General features: G+C 39.5%; 2 protein-coding genes across 13 annotated transcripts in view; one reads left to right on the top strand and one right to left on the bottom strand.

Moving 5' to 3' along the window:
- The window catches only part of tle2a (TLE family member 2, transcriptional corepressor a), a 29,719-nt gene extending 24,460 nt beyond the window's left edge, over positions 1-5,259 (top strand). For all 9 annotated transcript variants that reach the window (XM_084116200.1, XM_084116198.1, XM_084116199.1 and 6 more), the window contains 11 exons: positions 7-51; positions 133-294; positions 584-710; positions 1,499-1,692; positions 1,774-1,853; positions 1,971-2,220; positions 2,310-2,557; positions 2,639-2,786; positions 3,542-3,692; positions 3,781-3,857; positions 4,469-5,259. In XM_084116200.1, the coding sequence (XP_083972326.1) occupies positions 7-51; positions 133-294; positions 584-710; positions 1,499-1,692; positions 1,774-1,853; positions 1,971-2,220; positions 2,310-2,557; positions 2,639-2,786; positions 3,542-3,692; positions 3,781-3,857; positions 4,469-4,576 (1,590 nt within the window). In that variant the 3' untranslated portion in view covers positions 4,577-5,259. The remainder of the gene's footprint in view (positions 1-6; positions 52-132; positions 295-583; positions 711-1,498; positions 1,693-1,773; positions 1,854-1,970; positions 2,221-2,309; positions 2,558-2,638; positions 2,787-3,541; positions 3,693-3,780; positions 3,858-4,468) is intronic.
- Positions 5,260-5,752: 493 nt separating this feature from the next.
- Positions 5,753-17,920, bottom strand: part of tle2b (TLE family member 2, transcriptional corepressor b) — a 47,251-nt gene continuing 35,083 nt past the window's right edge. For all 4 annotated transcript variants that reach the window (XM_084116203.1, XM_084116204.1, XM_084116206.1 and 1 more), the window contains 12 exons: positions 16,846-16,980; positions 14,220-14,273; positions 12,151-12,309; positions 11,111-11,252; positions 10,866-11,035; positions 10,709-10,785; positions 9,917-10,166; positions 9,580-9,827; positions 9,351-9,498; positions 8,563-8,713; positions 8,350-8,426; positions 5,753-8,133 (listed from right to left, as the gene is read on the bottom strand). In XM_084116203.1, coding sequence (XP_083972329.1) covers positions 8,026-8,133; positions 8,350-8,426; positions 8,563-8,713; positions 9,351-9,498; positions 9,580-9,827; positions 9,917-10,166; positions 10,709-10,785; positions 10,866-11,035; positions 11,111-11,252; positions 12,151-12,309; positions 14,220-14,273; positions 16,846-16,980 — 1,719 coding nt within the window. In that variant the 3' untranslated portion in view covers positions 5,753-8,025. The remainder of the gene's footprint in view (positions 8,134-8,349; positions 8,427-8,562; positions 8,714-9,350; positions 9,499-9,579; positions 9,828-9,916; positions 10,167-10,708; positions 10,786-10,865; positions 11,036-11,110; positions 11,253-12,150; positions 12,310-14,219; positions 14,274-16,845; positions 16,981-17,920) is intronic.

The raw sequence follows: 17,920 nt of genomic DNA, 5'->3' as shown, positions 1-17,920 counted from the left end.
TTTCAGGGCAGCGACGCGGAGAAGAGCGACGACAATTTGGTTGTTGACGAGGTCGGTTTGTGTTAAAGAATGAAAACAAGGCTGGCCATATTTTCCCCTGATTAAATCGTCATGTGCATTCCATTCCCTCAGGACCCTTCTTCTCCAAGAAGCGTGCAGTCGTACTCCTCCAGAGAGAACGGATTAGATAAACTCCCTCCTTCCCGTAAGGAGCCTCTGCCCCAGGCCAGTCCGACCTCGCTGGCTTCCTCCAGCAGTGCTGCTTCTCCTTCACGCAGCAAGGAGCCTCCACCGGTACGTATATATATATATATATTACTCGAAAACAAACACAAACATGTTTGTTCGATGTTAAACAAATGCATTACTCGTTTAGCGAACAAGTTCCTTTCCCTCCCTCAAACGAAGGTGTCTCGCAGTGCACAATACCGTTTCTTCCTCCTGCACATCTCATCCCTTGCTCCTTAAAATGCAAAAACAGACAGTTCCTGCTTGAGTTTGACTTATCGCTGCATCTTTTTTCATTGACTATATACCTTTCCTGAATAATTAATGTGCGTAAATGTGTTCCCTAACCTTATAGAGAGAGAAGTCCAGCACTCCAGGGATGAAGCCTGGCACGCCCATGTCCCAGGAGTCGTCCACCCCAGGCCCCAGCGTTCCTCCGCAGTTTCGTCCCGTTCCTGGGAAGCCAGGCGTTGACCCTCTTGGTACGATTCTGTTTTATCCCGATAGTCCAAGTCTTTAGTGACTGTATTTGTAGAGTGTTTAGTTCCACCAGGTTTGAATGTCTTTTTTTGAGGGTTGTCAGGTTGTCAGCCAGCAGAGGGCAGTAGTGGTCTTCCTGTTTCTGAGAGGACGTCTTGTTTTAATTGTATCATGGTGCCGAGCTCCTTTAATTTTAGCATTCCTGAGAGGGTCCATTAAAGGGTCTCTCTTTTTTTTTTTTTTTAAGGATCTTTTTATTCAAAAATGCATTTAAAATACTATTCGTACATACAATGACTTGAATGCACCTCTTTTCTATGATGAACATGGTTTTAATTACTGAATTAAAATTCATTATTTTTGAGAGCATAAAGTCCTACTGTCTTTAGATCATAAGGAAGAAAAAACCTCAAAAGAATGCAATTTGATGAAAGCTTGAAACTCTTTTTTTATTATTTCTCAAGGAAAAAACTTTAGTTCGACAATCTTTTATTATTATTTCTCTAAAAGAAAAAGAAAAATCTTTAGTAGTTTTCCATAATTTTATCTTAAGAAATGGCATGGCGTGACTCCAATTCTAATTCATGATATTTGTTAAAGAAAAGTTTTACCACCATTTTTTTTTTTTTTTTTTACTAATTTGAAAAGGATTTGGTGTTAACTCTGCATTCTGAAATCTATTTGTTCCGTTTTGACAATTATTCAATTATTACTTGCTTAATTAATTAAATGCTTCAACACTGAGAAACAAACCTTTATAACTCAGTTCCCCCCATTTTTGGATTCCTAGCTTTAGGTCTGAGGAACCCATTGGCTGTGCAGGGCGCGTACCCCCCTGGTGCATTTGGGCTTCCTCCGGGAGTTAATGGGGAGTTGGCGGGAGCCGCGGGATACGGTGCCGGTCTCCACCTCGTCTCCCCTCAGATGAATGGCTCTGCTGCTGCTGCCGCTGCTGCCGCGGCTGGATATGGACGTTCACCTGTGGTGAGGGGAATACAACAGTTAACCCTACATTTTCCTTGTGCCTTTTACGATTTAATCTCATTGCCCTAATTACTTCCCAAGGTGGGCTACGAGTCTCCTCACCCTCATATGAGAGTACCAGGGTTACCTGGTAGCCTGCAGTCAGCAGCTTCTGGAAAACCGTAAGTTTCCAATGCCAGTTCCCATTTGTTTGACTGCTGATGTCAAATGCACCAATTCTCCAGTGTGAACGCTCTTAGTCTGTCTTGAATGAAATTGTTCATCTTCCCCGCCCCCAGTGCTTACTCGTTCCACGTGAGCGCAGATGGTCAAATGCAGCCGGTGCCCTTCCCTCCTGACGCCCTCCTCGGCCCTGGCATCCCGCGGCACGCCCGTCAGATCCACACCCTCAGTCATGGAGAGGTTGTGTGCGCGGTCACCATCAGCACCTCCACGCGTCACGTCTACACCGGTGGGAAAGGCTGCGTCAAAGTCTGGGACATCAGCCAACCGGGCAGTAAGAGCCCGATGGCCCAACTGGACTGTTTGGTGAGATCTGCGTCATGTCAAACTCTCCTTCTAGTTGGTATTTGCCATCCAAGTTGGACTAAATAATGTCCACCCTTTCGTCCAATCAGAATCGAGACAACTACATCCGCTCATGCAAGCTACTCCCAGATGGGCGGACCTTGATAGTTGGAGGTGAAGCCAGCACACTGTCCATCTGGGACTTGGCCACGCCGACTCCACGGATCAAGGCCGAATTGACGTCCTCGGCTCCGGCCTGCTATGCTCTGGCCATCAGTCCCGACAACAAGGTCTGCTTCTCCTGCTGCAGTGATGGAAACATCGTGGTCTGGGACCTGCACAACCAGACGCTCGTCAGGTATCTAAAGACTCCTGCTGGTGAGATAGATGACGTTCTTCTTCCTGAGGTCATGTGATGTTCTTGTGTTGCCCTCCGCAGGCAATTCCAAGGCCACACAGACGGAGCCAGCTGTATAGATATTTCCAACGACGGGACCAAACTGTGGACCGGGGGTCTGGACAACACAGTGCGCTGCTGGGACCTGAGAGAGGGCCGACAGCTGCAGCAGCATGACTTCACCTCACAGGTACTGAGCATTTGAAGAGTTTTCATGCAACTCTTAACATTATTTAGGAAAGATTTGAAAACGCATCTTTTTCTGTACATTCTGGTCTTTGTCCAGTGCAAACCTATAAATTTGAAAATGCCATTTTTATGTTGTAGTGTGGATTATGAAAACAGAGGTGTTTAAAAACGATGATGCACGTTTAGTCATATGATGCATAATATACCCGATATCTTTGGTTGTACCAAAGTTATGCCTGCTATTCACTTTCATAGTGTTGCTATTGATAAATCTTTGTGCAATCTTCATATTACATTCCTGAAAAGAATAAATGCTGTCCTTTGGCAAAACATAGACCATGTGGGCTGCTTTCAAAGTCTTCTTGAACAAGTAATTACTTTGTGTTTAAGGAGTACATTGTATATACTATGAATGTGTGTAGTACTATTTTTACGTATGGACATTGATAGTAAAGTGTCAATTGGATGTGCACTTAAGAATCTCGTCGGAAGTAGAAGGTCATCCTTGGAACTTTTTGCCAACTGTTTTATGAAGACTGTGAATTTGGACATACTGCTCTTTCACATTGTTTTTCACTGTGGATGAGCAACTTTTGGAAAATGCTCAAAAACGCTAGTGTGGAGTTTTTAAACGAAAGCGCTGTTTTGAAATATATCCAGGTCGGATCAGGAGGTTCCGTTGTTGTTCATACCTTGGTGTGGGGAAGAATTGTGATCATTTTTAGCATTAAACAATATGTTTATTTGTGCACGCAGATCTTTTCTCTGGGTTACTGTCCTACGGGCGAGTGGCTTGCAGTGGGGATGGAGAGCAGTAATGTGGAAGTGCTGCACGTCTCCAAACCAGACAAATACCAGCTGCACCTTCACGAAAGCTGCGTTCTCTCACTCAAGTTCGCCTACTGCGGTATGTTTGGTGGATTTTTCATTTGAGGTTGAGCATTATGGAAAAACAAAAAGATTATGCATAACACCATACTTTTTCACTTTTGCAGGTAAATGGTTTGTAAGCACAGGCAAAGATAATCTACTGAATGCATGGCGAACTCCATATGGATCAAGCATATTCCAGGTATTGTGCTGTTTGGTTACAAAATGGTGTCTGTTGATTGTAAATACTAACGTGTTGGGGAGTAAATAACTTAAAGTAGTGATGCTACTAACTAGATTGTAAGCAAGTTTCAAAATGGTGCAGCTTTTCCAGTAAAAAGCTGCTAATTCATTGTAGCGCCAAAATATACATTGTTTGGTTCGCTCAAGCAGTTTATATAAATGAACTACTTCATCTGTGCAGCATTTTAAATGTTTTGAATATTAATATTTATACCTTCACTCACTATTTTCTACTTAATTGGAATCTGTTCAAGTTAGCTTATAGTTTAGCTAAATACTTTTTAAAGAGTAGCTTGAACTTCCTCAAATGTTTGCTTTCCAAACTCAAAGTAGCTTCCCCGGGATTGTTGGGAAATTATCGGTTACATTGTGCTAGAACAAGAATTAATAAATAATATTTACATTTTTGTCAGTATCATGGAGACTTAATGACGTGTCAGAAATGAATGTTTATTGTTGAATAGACTTTCTATGTGCCCTATTTATCAGGATACAGAAGACAAACACTGATTAGAAATGCTATCTAACACCTGAACGAACTCTCTTAACTGATCATTTTTTTGTCCCTAGTCTAAGGAATCGTCATCCGTCCTCAGCTGTGACATCTCGCCTGACGACCAGTTCATTGTCACTGGCTCAGGAGATAAGAAGGCTACTGTGTATGAAGTCATTTACTAAACTGAATGTGTTCAGAATGTCGCTCATAAAACAAAAACTGATTGGATTGAGGAGACCAGATTCATCGTTATTTTGTCTCCAAGTTGGGAGACAAAAGGTGTGACATGGACATGAATATGGACTCCGAGACAGCAGGACGGCTGTACTTTTCAACTCCAGGATCGGATGGTGGATCTTCAGAACTGACCTTGTTGTTTTTTTAATGCTGTGAGGAAAGCTGGTAGTCTAGCTTCAAAAACATGGAATTTCTCCAAAGACCTCCTCTTTTCTTCTTCTCTCTTTCTTTTTTTAAACAAGATGAAACCTCTGTAGTGAATATAGTAGTAAAAGAAATCTTATTTTTTTAGCCTTCGGAATTTTCACGGAAATGGACAATTATGGAGCCGCGGTGGATTAATGATTTATGATGAGACCTTACGGACTTGCCTAAGACTTCTTCAATGATCGTTTTCTTAAAGCTGACCTGATCTCGGCTCTGTGTTATGATTGTATGGATGATGGACTCTATGATGTAGGACAACAAGGATTTTAGTGTTTCATTGACTTCAGGGAAATGGCTATAAAGACACTCAGTTAATGTCCTATCACGTGAATACTGTATGTTGGAGCATGTTGAAAATTATTTTGACTGTTTGGTCGCAAACTTGGTATGTATGAACTGTAAATAAAGCTCTTTAAAAGCCAAAAGACACTTGCATTTATTTGTAGTTTAAAAATCTCATTCATAATGAATAAGATAATAATATAGATAATAAAGAAGATACAAATTTTGAACCCTGCATAATGATGTAGATAGTAAGTAAATCCAATAATTTAATTACATTTAGATGGTAAAATGCTTTCTGGTATCCCAGCCTATTTGCCCATTTTGAAGATAATATAATAAAATAATAAAATGCAGACCCCAAAGCTCATACTTAAGCCAATTTTATTTACTTGTGTACAATTTTTACAATAAGAAATTGAAATGTGAATGTATTAAATTCATTAATTGTAACCAAGCTGGTGTTCATGTTTTAAAATAAATTAATTAATTTTAATATAATACAATTTGGTGTAGTAAATAATTTTACATATGTAAATAAAATCTGCATAAACATGAGTTGGTCTGGATAATGTCTTCAGTTTTTTTGTAATAATTATTTGATATTGAAACACTCTCAAGAATGCAACAACTTCAAAAGATGACCACAAGTTTAATTTGTCAATGTATACATATGTCTTTTACATCACATGGGAAGTGCTACAGGGATATCACAGCAATGCCCAAGTTCCTTGGCTTTCGAGAGAGAGAGTCTTTAATGAAATCTTGACAGTGAACATTGTTCAGTATACAAACATAATGCATTATATAAGGGTAGATAGATACAGATATTTCTATAGCATGATGTCAAAGACAGATCGTGCAGTAGAGGCGGTCTACCTTGAAACAGACAAATGCCAGTTTGCAGGCAGCCGTATTTTCAGCTATTTGAAAAATAAACACACCGCACTTTCTGGATAATAAACAGACTGATCAAAACACTGTAGTATCACTGCTTACTATTGCCATAAAAAAGAGAAAGAACTTAATGATACAATTCCTTCAGTTCACAAGAAAAAACGGTTTGACTCATCCAACCGTTTTCTAAGTGCTGAGAAAAGCTTTATAGATCAAAAGAATGAACAAAAAAAAGATGTAATTAAAAAAAAAAAAATCTGTTCCCGGCAGGATGTTTGGTGCATGTAGTAGATTAATTCTGTAGTTTCTCCTTGAAAATTCCTGGTCAGGTTGGCAACCACAGCTCTTCTTATTAATGGTGTGCATCAGGGCTCTGTTTTAGGACCGCTCAGATTTTCAAACATTTCTCTCTGTCTAACTTGAAAAGAGGTTACATTATGGATGTCATTTTATTAAAAAATACATTTAAATTTGTTACATGATATCCCTATTTATTAATTCCAATTAAACTGCTATATCAATATTTGCAGCCCCCAAATTAAAATAATTTTATCTTCATAAAGATAGTATTGCATTGTCTTCCATGCTGTTGATTAATTATATATTTTTGTCACAATAATTCATTTTTTATTTATTTTTAATGAAATTTTTTTATGGTATATATCATATACTAGTTTCAAAATTTTAGGTATTTGCATTATAGGTCCTGATGCATTGCTTTATCTCACTAAAGAAGAGCAATCATGAAAAGTTTTCCTAAAAGATAATTAATGACATGAAAATGAGCATTAAACCACAAATGAGCGCAACATCTGTATGATAATCCACAGGAATTAAAACAAATAACGGTCGTGGTTGTGAATATTTGCCACACGAATCCTGCATGATTTACCCTTGCTCCTCATTAGACACTGACTTGTGGAAGAAGGAAATTAAATGCAGGTTGGAGAATTCGACTGGGATTTGCCACATGAATGTCTAATTGGGTTGGATAGGCGAGTGGAGAATTGTTTGTACGCCCATTTCGTGTTCATCCAGAAATCCTCCAACGTGAGCATTTTCTCATTGGGGGGGGGTGATGTTGCACTCTCTTTATGGAGGGAGTTTGCAACTAATGAAATGATTGTCTGGTTTTGGCGTTACTGTAAGAAGCAGCTCCCTAAGTACCAGGTGTCTGTGGGGCTTCCTCTTTTAGCTTGGAGACTGTTCTAATTAACAGCTTCACTCTCATATGCTACGTTCGTAATGGAATACTAGCGTACTACATACTTCACAGTATATACTGTTATTGCAATGAGAACAGAAAATTGTTGAGATAAATAGTAGTATGCTACATTGTTGCATTTTTAATTAATGAGTATTGTGCACTTTGTTAATAAAGTTACATTTTGTTGTCTTTAACATTGTAGTCCAATAAATTTATGAAAAATATGTTGCAAATAATTCAAGTCATGTGTTATTGTTAGTCGCAATGGAACAGAAGTAGCAACAAATCTTTTCTTCCGTATTGTGATTTATTGTACATTCGAATTGCTGAAGAGAAACAAAAATTACAAGGTCAAAAAATATAAAACAAATGAAACATGCATGGATGAATCGTTCACAATAAGATTATTTCGAAAATAGGGTGAATTTCCATTTCATGCCGACTTTAAACTGGAAGGTCAAGTTGAGCACACTGCCATGGGATACAGTATCTCACATAGTGTTTTGACAGGAAATTTTGAACGAAGGAAATCGTTCCTTCGAAATCGCACAAATTTTGAAGGAAATCTTTACGAACATAAAGAAAATCTTCGTACTGTGCACAAGATACACACTGCATAAATAGTATGAGTAGTATGTTAGTATGCCATTGCGAGCAAAGCCTTTCTCTATCTCTTAAGATATGGTGACTGGATGGAGTGAAAGGACGGCGAATAGAAGAGCCATGGTTGCCTGCCACGCGGCCATGATTGTGTCATGCTTGGCGCTCTTTGTTCATCCATCCGTACGTCTTTGTCTGCGTTCAGTACACCACCTCATACACCGTGGCTTTCTTATCACCAGAACCAGTTACAATATACTTGTCGTCTGGGGACACGTCACAGCTCAGGACAGACGAGGACTCCTTTGACTATAAAAGAGAGAGAGAGCGAGAGAGAGGAGTAAAATCATTTTTGAATCTAAACCGAGAACCGTCGTGCTTTAAATCTAAGCTCTCTGTCTGCGCACAGCTGCACTCTTATTCCGTTCTGTTAATAGTATAGCAGCATTTAAAGGTTTAGGACATTCAAAACATCTCCGTTTGCGTTCCAAGGAAGAAAGAAAGTCACATGGGTTTGGAACAAACCTGGAAAATACTGGCTCCATATGGCGTCCTCCATGCATTGAGCAGATTGTCCTTTCCTGTGCTTACAAACCACTTCCCTGAAAGAGAAACAAATCATGTCCTCTCCATCTTAGATTATGAAATAGCATTTATTTTAAATGGGGCATAACTAATAAAGGATCATATGATTGCAAGAGCAGTTTAGAAACCACAAGTTTATAGTGACTCTCGTACCGCAGTAGGCGAACTTGAGTGAGAGAACGCAGCTTTCGTGAAGGTGCAGCTGGTATTTGTCTGGTTTGGAGACGTGCAGCACTTCCACATTACTGCTCTCCATCCCCACTGCAAGCCACTCGCCCGTAGGACAGTAACCCAGAGAAAAGATCTGCGTGTGCACATAAAAACACTTCAATAAAAACTGAATGAAAATAGACAGTAAGTAGTTCTAAAAACTGGAATATAAAGACACAGAATGTACTCTACTAATAAATGGTTCTATCTAATTATGTATGATGCAACAGCTCAAGCCATTCATCACTCTGGGTGGTTGCTAGGGCACTGGTAGTTGGTTGCTAGGGTGTTGCTATGTGGTTTCTAGGTTGTTTTAGGTGGTTACTTGGACAATGTTAGTTGACATTGTTAGCTGGTTACTAGGGTGTTGCTATGTGGTTTTATAGGCTATTCTAAGTGATTGCTAGGGTGTTGCTATGTGGTTTTATAGGATGTTCTGGGTGATTGTCAGGGTATTTTTAGGGTATTGCTATGGGGTTGCTAGAGTGTTCAGGTAGGGTGTTTACTGGGGCATTGTAAGTTGACATTGCTAACTGGTTGCTATGGCGTTAGGGGATTGCTAGGTTGTTGCAATGTGGTTGCTAAGGTGTTTTGAGTGGTTGCTAGAACATTGCTAGCTGGTTGCTAGGGTGTTGCTGTGTGGTTGCTGTGTTCTGAGTCAGAGGTTTCATGTTCTTTCAAAAATATATACCCAAAACTCCAATTCCTATGTTCCCACTGAGCTGCAGTACCTGTGAGGTGAAGTCATGCTGCTGCAGCTGTCGGCCCTCTCTCAGGTCCCAGCAGCGCACTGTGTTGTCCAGACCCCCCGTCCACAGTTTGGTCCCGTCGTTGGAAATATCTATACAGCTGGCTCCGTCTGTGTGGCCTTGGAACTGCCTGCGGAGGGCAACACAAGAACATCACATGACCTCAGGAAGAAGAACGTCATCTATCTCACCAGCAGGAGTCTTTAGATACCTGACGAGCGTCTGGTTGTGCAGGTCCCAGACCACGATGTTTCCATCACTGCAGCAGGAGAAGCAGACCTTGTTGTCGGGACTGATGGCCAGAGCGTAGCAGGCCGGAGCCGAGGACGTCAATTCGGCCTTGATCCGTGGAGTCGGCGTGGCCAAGTCCCAGATGGACAGTGTGCTGGCTTCACCTCCAACTATCAAGGTCCGCCCATCTGGGAGAATCTTACACGATCGGATGTAGTTGTCTCGATTCTGATTGGACGAAAGGGTGGACATTATTTAGTCCAACTTGGATGGCAAATACCAACTAGAAGGAGAGTTTGACATGACGCAGATCTCACCAAACAGTCCAGTTGGGCCATCGGGCTCTTACTGCCCGGTTGGCTGATATCCCAGACTTTGACGCAGCCTTTCCCACCGGTGTAGACGTGACGCGTGGAGGTGCTGATGGTGACCGCACACACAACCTCTCCATGACTGAGGGTGTGGATCTGACGGGCGTGCCGCGGGATGCCAGGGCCGAGGAGGGCGTCAGGAGGGAAGGGCACCGGCTGCATTTGACCATCTGCGCTCACGTGGAACGAGTAAGCACTGTGGACATAAGTGGACATTAAAATGGTAGTTAACTCTAAAAATTAAAGATGTTTTTGTCCATACAACAAAAGTCAATAAGGTCCAAACTTTGGACCCCATTGACCTCCACTGTATGGACAAAAAATGGTATGTTCAAGTTGAGAGGTCAGTCAGATAGTGGAAAATGGCCATAAAAACTAAATTACGGCTGTTTTTGGTGCAATAAACCGCAACTAACAATATAAGTGGACTTCAAAGAGCAAAAATTTAAATAAGATTAGAAGCTGAATCAATCCGTAAGTACTTAAGTTTGACGACATAATTATGAGAAGTTTGCATGTATGTGTCATTCAGTGGGAGCAGCAATAATTTGCTGCCTTAAGGATGTTTGCCTGAATTCAAGTGTTTTTCTCGCTGTAGCTGACAGCGGGGGGCTCGAGAGGGGATTGCATTACAAGCACAGCAAACAAAAGCAGCACTATTTTGGACTAATACGCTGGTCATCGCTGTGCAACTCCATCTCAAAACAGAGGGAGGTAAAAGAAAGAGGAGAAACTCACGGCTTGCCACCGGTGGAGCCAGGCAGCGAGGAGGACAACCCTGAGGGCCTAAGATGTGAACGTGATTCATACGCTACCTGTAAAGGAAAAGTAATCAAGGTTAAAGTGCTTTTCGGTGGACTTTTGTCAACTGTACGAGCTTCAGAAACACAGTTACCATAGGGCTGCGTGTGTAGGCACTGGCTGCAGCACTGATTTGGGGCGAGAGGGTGAGCGAGCCTCCGAACCCGCCTGGGCTGGCCAGCTCTCCGTTAAGCCCAGCGTGGGACACCACCCCGAAGTGAGCCGGGTAAGAACCAGGCGTCATAGTCAAGGGACTCCGTAGAGCTACAGAACACACAATTAAACAAATTATTTTCATTGAATTGTGTTTGCGATAAACGCAAATGAACAACGTCTTACCCAGAGGGTCTGCCGAGGACGCAGCTTTGTTGACCAGGCGTAAACAGGAAGTGCTGGGCCCGGGTGGACCCGGGGTGAGAGGGTCATGGTGAGAGGGAGAGGAATTGCCTGATTTAGAGGAAGGCGACTGAGATTTTTCTGTCTGCCAATAGAACCAAGAGACAGATGCTATTGTTTGTCATAATGACCCCATAGTAGGGGTGTAACAATATATAGTGTCACAATATATCGCAATACAAAAATGCAACAATATGTATCGTGCATAGTGACAATCTGTATTGTGTGTAGTTCACCCAAAATAAAAATTACTATGTGTGAAAAAATTACAGAGTTTTAGTGTCAATACTACATTAAACTACTATATATAATGTTGAATGTAATGTATGATAATGCAATGGGGGAATATTTGTGGGTCCTGATAATGCCAAATGTCTTATGTTCCCAGTAAAAAGTGGCCTTTATTATTTTAAATATATCTAGTCAGTGAAAGAGTGCAAGCATTCGTCTAAAATAAATCAGTATTTTCAGCTTCAGAATCATGAATATTATTATTCTGGTGTCACTATCGTCCCATGCATTGGGTTACCAGCCCCAAGTCCAAGCCTATTCATTTACACCCACAATGTAATATCAAATTTAGCATTTTGATGGAGTATCGCAATAATATCGTATCGTGAGTTTAGTATTGTGATATGTATCGAATCGTGACATGAGGGTATTGTTACACCCCTACCCCATAGTAAAACTGATATGGAATTTATTATATTAAAAATAGCTATAAATAACTAAATATAACTTAACTATATATATAAAATATAAATATATTTTTAACATTTTTAAAAAAATTCTAGAAAATTACATTTTACAAACCAACATTTTTTCTTGTCCCAAACTAGCTATACCCAATAGCTTTAGGCCAAATCTGCAAATCTAGTTTTTACAATAATTATAAAGTAGAAGCACAAAGTAAAACAGTTCATATAATATTTAGTATGAGTGTAAACTCTGGCATATTAGGTATCTAAGAAAAGCGTTCGTACTTGTGAGGTGTCCTTGTTTTTGCCAGGGGGTGGGCTGTGTGGTGGGGAGGCCGGTGGGGGACTTGGGGATCCTGGGAGCTCTTTCCTCAGGTTTGGGGCTCGGTCCAATCCATTCCCATGAGGAGACAGAAGGCCACTGCCAATGGGAGAGGAAGCCTCCTGGAAACAGTGGAGTTAAGGAGAGTCAAGAGCCTGAGTGCATTATGCTTTAGTTTGGATATGAGAATTTTCCTTTTACGTTCTAGATGTCGAGGCTTGAGTTAATAGGGTTTGTTCAAAATAACATGGATGCTTGCCTTCATTAAACTTTGTTAACCTGGAGTAAAATCAAGGTCTCATCCATTCACTCGAATGTGTTTACTCAACTGTAAATGACAAAACAGTGCTGAGAGGTCCTAGTTTAATCCTTGGTGTGGGATATTGCAGGAATTCGGATCATGTTTTTTAAACGTGTTAATTATGCAGCGGGGTCACTTAATGATTATAAAAGCATAGCGCCGACTCCAGCCGCTCTGCAGCTGAAAACAATCCTGATTCGCCTGTGCGATATTATCAGCAATTACTGAATGAATGCAGTTTAATAAATATGAGTGATGTTCAATATTTATCCAGTAATTGAGAAACAGAGCTGTAATGTTTTACTTTGAAATGGATGATAATTGCATAGAAATAATAATAAAGAATGAGTTTTTCAGGATGAATTGCGTTTGTTTGTGCTGCTCTACAATCAAATACAAATACACATCATTAAGATTAAAATCAGTGAAAGACTAGGGTGTTTTTGGGTGGTTGCTGTGTGGTCTGGCCCAAATCTTCATGATATTATAGTCTCCAGTAATTGGCTTGGTTTGTTATTCACAGGCAGAGAAAGTTATTACATTTTGATTAATGCTTATGAAATCTAACTTGTTTTTGGGGCAACAATATACTGAATGAATGAACTGATGAATTGTGCAAAATAAGACCAGGAGCATGATTTAAGAAAGTAAATCGGGTAATTTTTTATGTGGAATAAGAAAACACAAATCAAAACAAAACAAATTATGTGTTAAATTGACAGCCTTAGTTTAAATTCTTTTTTGTATTTTATCACCGAGAAATTTTTATTTTGTTTTAAATAAACATTTTATTTTAATGATTTTTATTTATTTTTTGGTTTGCTCTGTTGTTTTGTTTTGTTGTGGTTTGCTTTTGTTTTGTTTTGTTTTGTTGTTTTGATTTGGTCAGGTTTGATTTTTGTTTTGGTTAGATTTTTGTTTAACAAAACCAAACAAAAATCAAACCAAACCAAATTAAAACAAAAAACAAAAAAAAAAACAAAAAAAAAACAACAACAACAAAGCAAACCAGAAAACAAAACAAAAATAAAATCAATAAAATAAAAATGTTCATTTAAAACAAAATAAAATTTCTTTGTGATAAAAAATACAAAATCATGTGAACTAGAAAGAATTGTTGCGCTCTAAATTGACAAGAAATCCTTTTGCTTCAGGTGCATAGAGCCAAGGGAATACTTGAAAACGAGCAAAAAGGTTTCTGGCCGCACACTGAATCCAGTACAAGCTGAAGTTGTGTAGCAAAACATTTTTTATTTATGAGTCGCATCGTGCACAATGTCTGCGGCCAGCAACCTTTTTGCTCCTGATAAAATACTTTTTTTTTTAAACTAAGGCCGTCAATTTAACACATTAATTTAGTTTATTATATAAAAGAAATAAAAAATGCATTTATTCATGCCGATCAGATCTGTATGTAAATTCCGCAATTATGAATTTTCCTACCATCTGAGTTAAAAGTACCACAATCATAAGACAATATGAACCATAATTGTAATATATGGCAACTAACAATAATATCTAAATCTTAATGACTAAACCTACTTCATAATCTTGTTTACCGCAATAATGGCCTCATCTTTTTTTGGGGGCAAATTTTGATATATGCAAATCATTTTATTAATTAATCAGCATATCATCTAATTAATTTAATTAAGATGTTAAATCGATTGACAGAACAACTGTAAGTCCAGACTTTCACTGATGTTAATTTAGCAGTGCGTGTGAACTGACCTCATTTGAGACATCTACCACAAGATTGTCCTCGCTCTTGTCTCCGTCACTGTCCTAAAAGCAAACAGGCAGGAGAAGGATGGTGTTAGACGACACACACACAGGCACAAAAATATATAACCCTATGGGATATTTATCAGGTACATGTACAATATTGCACTGTCCTTTTTCTGCTCTTTCCGCGCCCCTCCCTTTGTGTTTAATTTCACCAATCACAGTAGGGGAGATTCTCCCACCACCTTGTCCATCGCTCTCAGACAGCTCACACTCATCTCACTCTCCTCTTTCGCCCATCTCTGGGAATCAGGGATTGACAACGCACTTAGTTACCATGGCAACAGGGCTTTGATGTGATCATGGCCTGATGTTCCTATTACCATCACCCTATATAGTGACATCATCCCCCTAATTACACCCGCCCGGATGGTCACATCCTACATGTATGCATTCGGTAAATGCATTGTTGAGCATAATGACCTATATTAAAAAAATTATAGAGTAAAAAAGATTTTACCTATACATTAGGCATACGTTTTTATTATAATATAATATAATATTATATAATGGTGTATTTTTCGTATTAAAATATAGTTGTAAAGTTCTATTTAAATATTTGTATTAATTAATATATATATAAATAATATTCATATTATATAATATACATATTACATTTAAATTATTTAGAATTAATTAAATAAATAAATAATTTTATTTATACAATTTTAAACATTATTTTCCATAAAACCATATCAAACAAGCTTGTACTGAACCCAGAACACTGTCCAGTAGCACAAGCATCCAGTAAACACAATGAAATAAAATGTCAATAAAAATTCAATCATGTTCTATATTAGAAATTTGACAATAACGCAGATATTGTGCTCATAACTATCCAGAACATATTTTTACAGTCAGGGACTGAAACAATTATGAAGCTGAATTTAATTTAAGAATAAAATTTAATTTCACTGGAAATCAGTAAAATATATTTAAAAAAAATTCTCTCTCTCTCTCTCTCTCTATATATATAATATAATGTATATAGATAGATATATAGACAGACAGACAGATAGATAGATAGATAGATAGATAGATAGATAGATAGATAGATAGATAGATAGATAGATAGATAGATAGATAGATAGATAGATAGATAGATAGATAGATAGATAGATGCACCTGTTTGAGTTCGTTAGCTGCATAAAGACACCTGTCCACCCCATACAATCAGTAAGAATCCAACTACTAACATGGCCAAGACCAAAGAGCTGTCCAAAGACACTAGAGACAAAATTGTACACCTCCACAAGGCTGGAAAGGGCTACGGGGAAATTGCCAAGCAGCTTGGTGAAAAAAGGTCCACTGTTGGAGCAATCATTAGAAAATGGAAGAAGCTAAACATGACTGTCAATCTCCCTCGGACTGGGGCTCCATGCAAGATCTCACCTCGTGGGGTCTCAATGATCCTAAGAAAGGTGAGAAATCAGCCCAGAACTACACGGGAGGAGCTGGTCAATGACCTGAAAAGAGCTGGGACCACCGTTTCCAAGGTTACTGTTGGTAATACACTAAGACGTCATGGTTTGAAATCATGCATGGCACGGAAGGTTCCCCTGCTTAAACCAGCACATGTCAAGGCCCGTCTTAAGTTTGCCAATGACCATTTGGATGATCCAGAGGAGTCATGGGAGAAAGTCATGTGGTCAGATGAGACCAAAATAGAACTTTTTGGTCATAATTCCACTAAACGTGTTTGGAGGAAGAAGAATGATGAGTACCATCCCAAGAACACCATCCCTACTGTGAAGCATGGGGGTGGTAGCATCATGCTTTGGGGGTGTTTTTCTGCACATGGGACAGGGCGACTGCACTGTATTAAGGAGAGGATGACCAGGGCCATGTATTGCGAGATTTTGGGGAACAACCTCCTTCCCTCAGTTAGAGCATTGAAGATGGGTCGAGGCTGGGTCTTCCAACATGACAATGACCCGAAGCACACAGCCAGGATAACCAAGGAGTGGCTCTGTAAGAAGCATATCAAGGTTCTGGCGTGGCCTAGCCAGTCTCCAGACCTAAACCCAATAGAGAATCTTTGGAGGGAGCTCAAACTCCGTGTTTCTCAGCGACAGCCCAGAAACCTGACTGATCTAGAGAAGATCTGTGTGGAGGAGTGGGCCAAAATCCCTCCTGCAGTGTGTGCAAACCTGGTGAAAAACTACAGGAAACGTTTGACCTCTGTAATTGCAAACAAAGGCTACTGTACCAAATATTAACATTGATTTTCTCAGGTGTTCAAATACTTATTTGCAGCTGTATCATACAAATAAATAGTTAAAAAATCATACATTGTGATTTCTGGATTTTTTTTTTTAGATTATGTCTCTCACAGTGGACATGCACCTACGATGACAATTTCAGACCCCTCCATGATTTCTAAGTGGGAGAACTTGCAAAATAGCAGGGTGTTCAAATACTTATTTTCCTCACTGTAGATAGATAGATAGACAGATAGACAGACAGATAGATACATAGATAGATAGATATTTAAACTAGGACTGTCAGTGTAACACACTCATTTAGTTAATTGGGGGAAAGACAAGAATGATGTAATCATCATGTGACATACGTAGTGAGACGGGATGACGTCTTTGTCATCACACCGTCTGCGTTTGGCATCGCTGCTGGCCTGTGAGGGATACACCCCTGACGGACCCTGCCGATCCTCTGCTGCCTGACTGTCAGTCGACGACACTGATTTACTCTATAGACACAGAAAACACAGCATAAACACACACACGGTCTCATTCCCAACTAAATGCTAAACTTTTGGAGGTCAATAACAACAAATGTCACTGTTTCTCGAGTGTCTCTTAACCAAACGTCATGATGTCAAACCTGCGTCATATTTGACTTGAGAACTGCCGTGGAAGGGATTTTAAAGGTAAATTTTGGTATTTGGCCACTAAAAAAGGTCATTGTATGGAAAAGATGTGATTAAATGATGACAGTTGAATTATCCCAAAACATTTAGTCACCATCCAGTGTCAACTGTCCAGTCTCTCAACCTTTATCATTATGGGGAGTAAAGCAAAACTGGTCTCAGATCAGTGACTTCAAACAACTTCGTCTTCTGCAACGGTGCAGTTTTATGAGCCAAACAGGAAGTGCATTGGACTGTGATGAGAAAAAGTGCACAAAGAAGCCCAGTTCTCTCAAACAAACCTGTTTTCTACTAAATCGCTCTCTCTCTCTTTTCACTCCCCCTCACTTAGACCTTTCCTTGACTCCCTCATTTTCTCCCTTTATAGTCAGCAACAAGAAATCATCTCAAAGAATTCGACTGTTATGAATCATTCTCCTTGGAGTTCTCAACATTTTTTTCCCCAAATCAAACTCTTAAAGGGACAGTACACCCAAAAATGAAAATTCGATCATTATTTACTCGCCTTCATGTCGTTCCAAACATATTTGCTGTTTTTATTTCTTGGAACACACACAAAAAAACAATTTGGAAGTACCTTAAACCATCTATTTTCCATAAAATACCATAAAAGTAGTTTAAATGACTCGCACGCTATATTAAAAGTCACCAGATGGCAGACTTAAATTTAAGCCATTATTCACTGAAAAGTTTGCCCTCTGCAGCTCATACAAGTCATATCGATTTGGAAGGGCATGAGGGTGAGTAAATGATGACCTTG

The sequence above is a fragment of the Abramis brama genome, assembly GCF_963993115.1.
Source record: "Abramis brama genome assembly, chromosome: 6".
In the NCBI taxonomy this organism is placed as follows: Eukaryota; Metazoa; Chordata; class Actinopteri; order Cypriniformes; family Leuciscidae; genus Abramis; species Abramis brama.
This window is presented reverse-complemented; position numbering and strand designations above follow the sequence as displayed.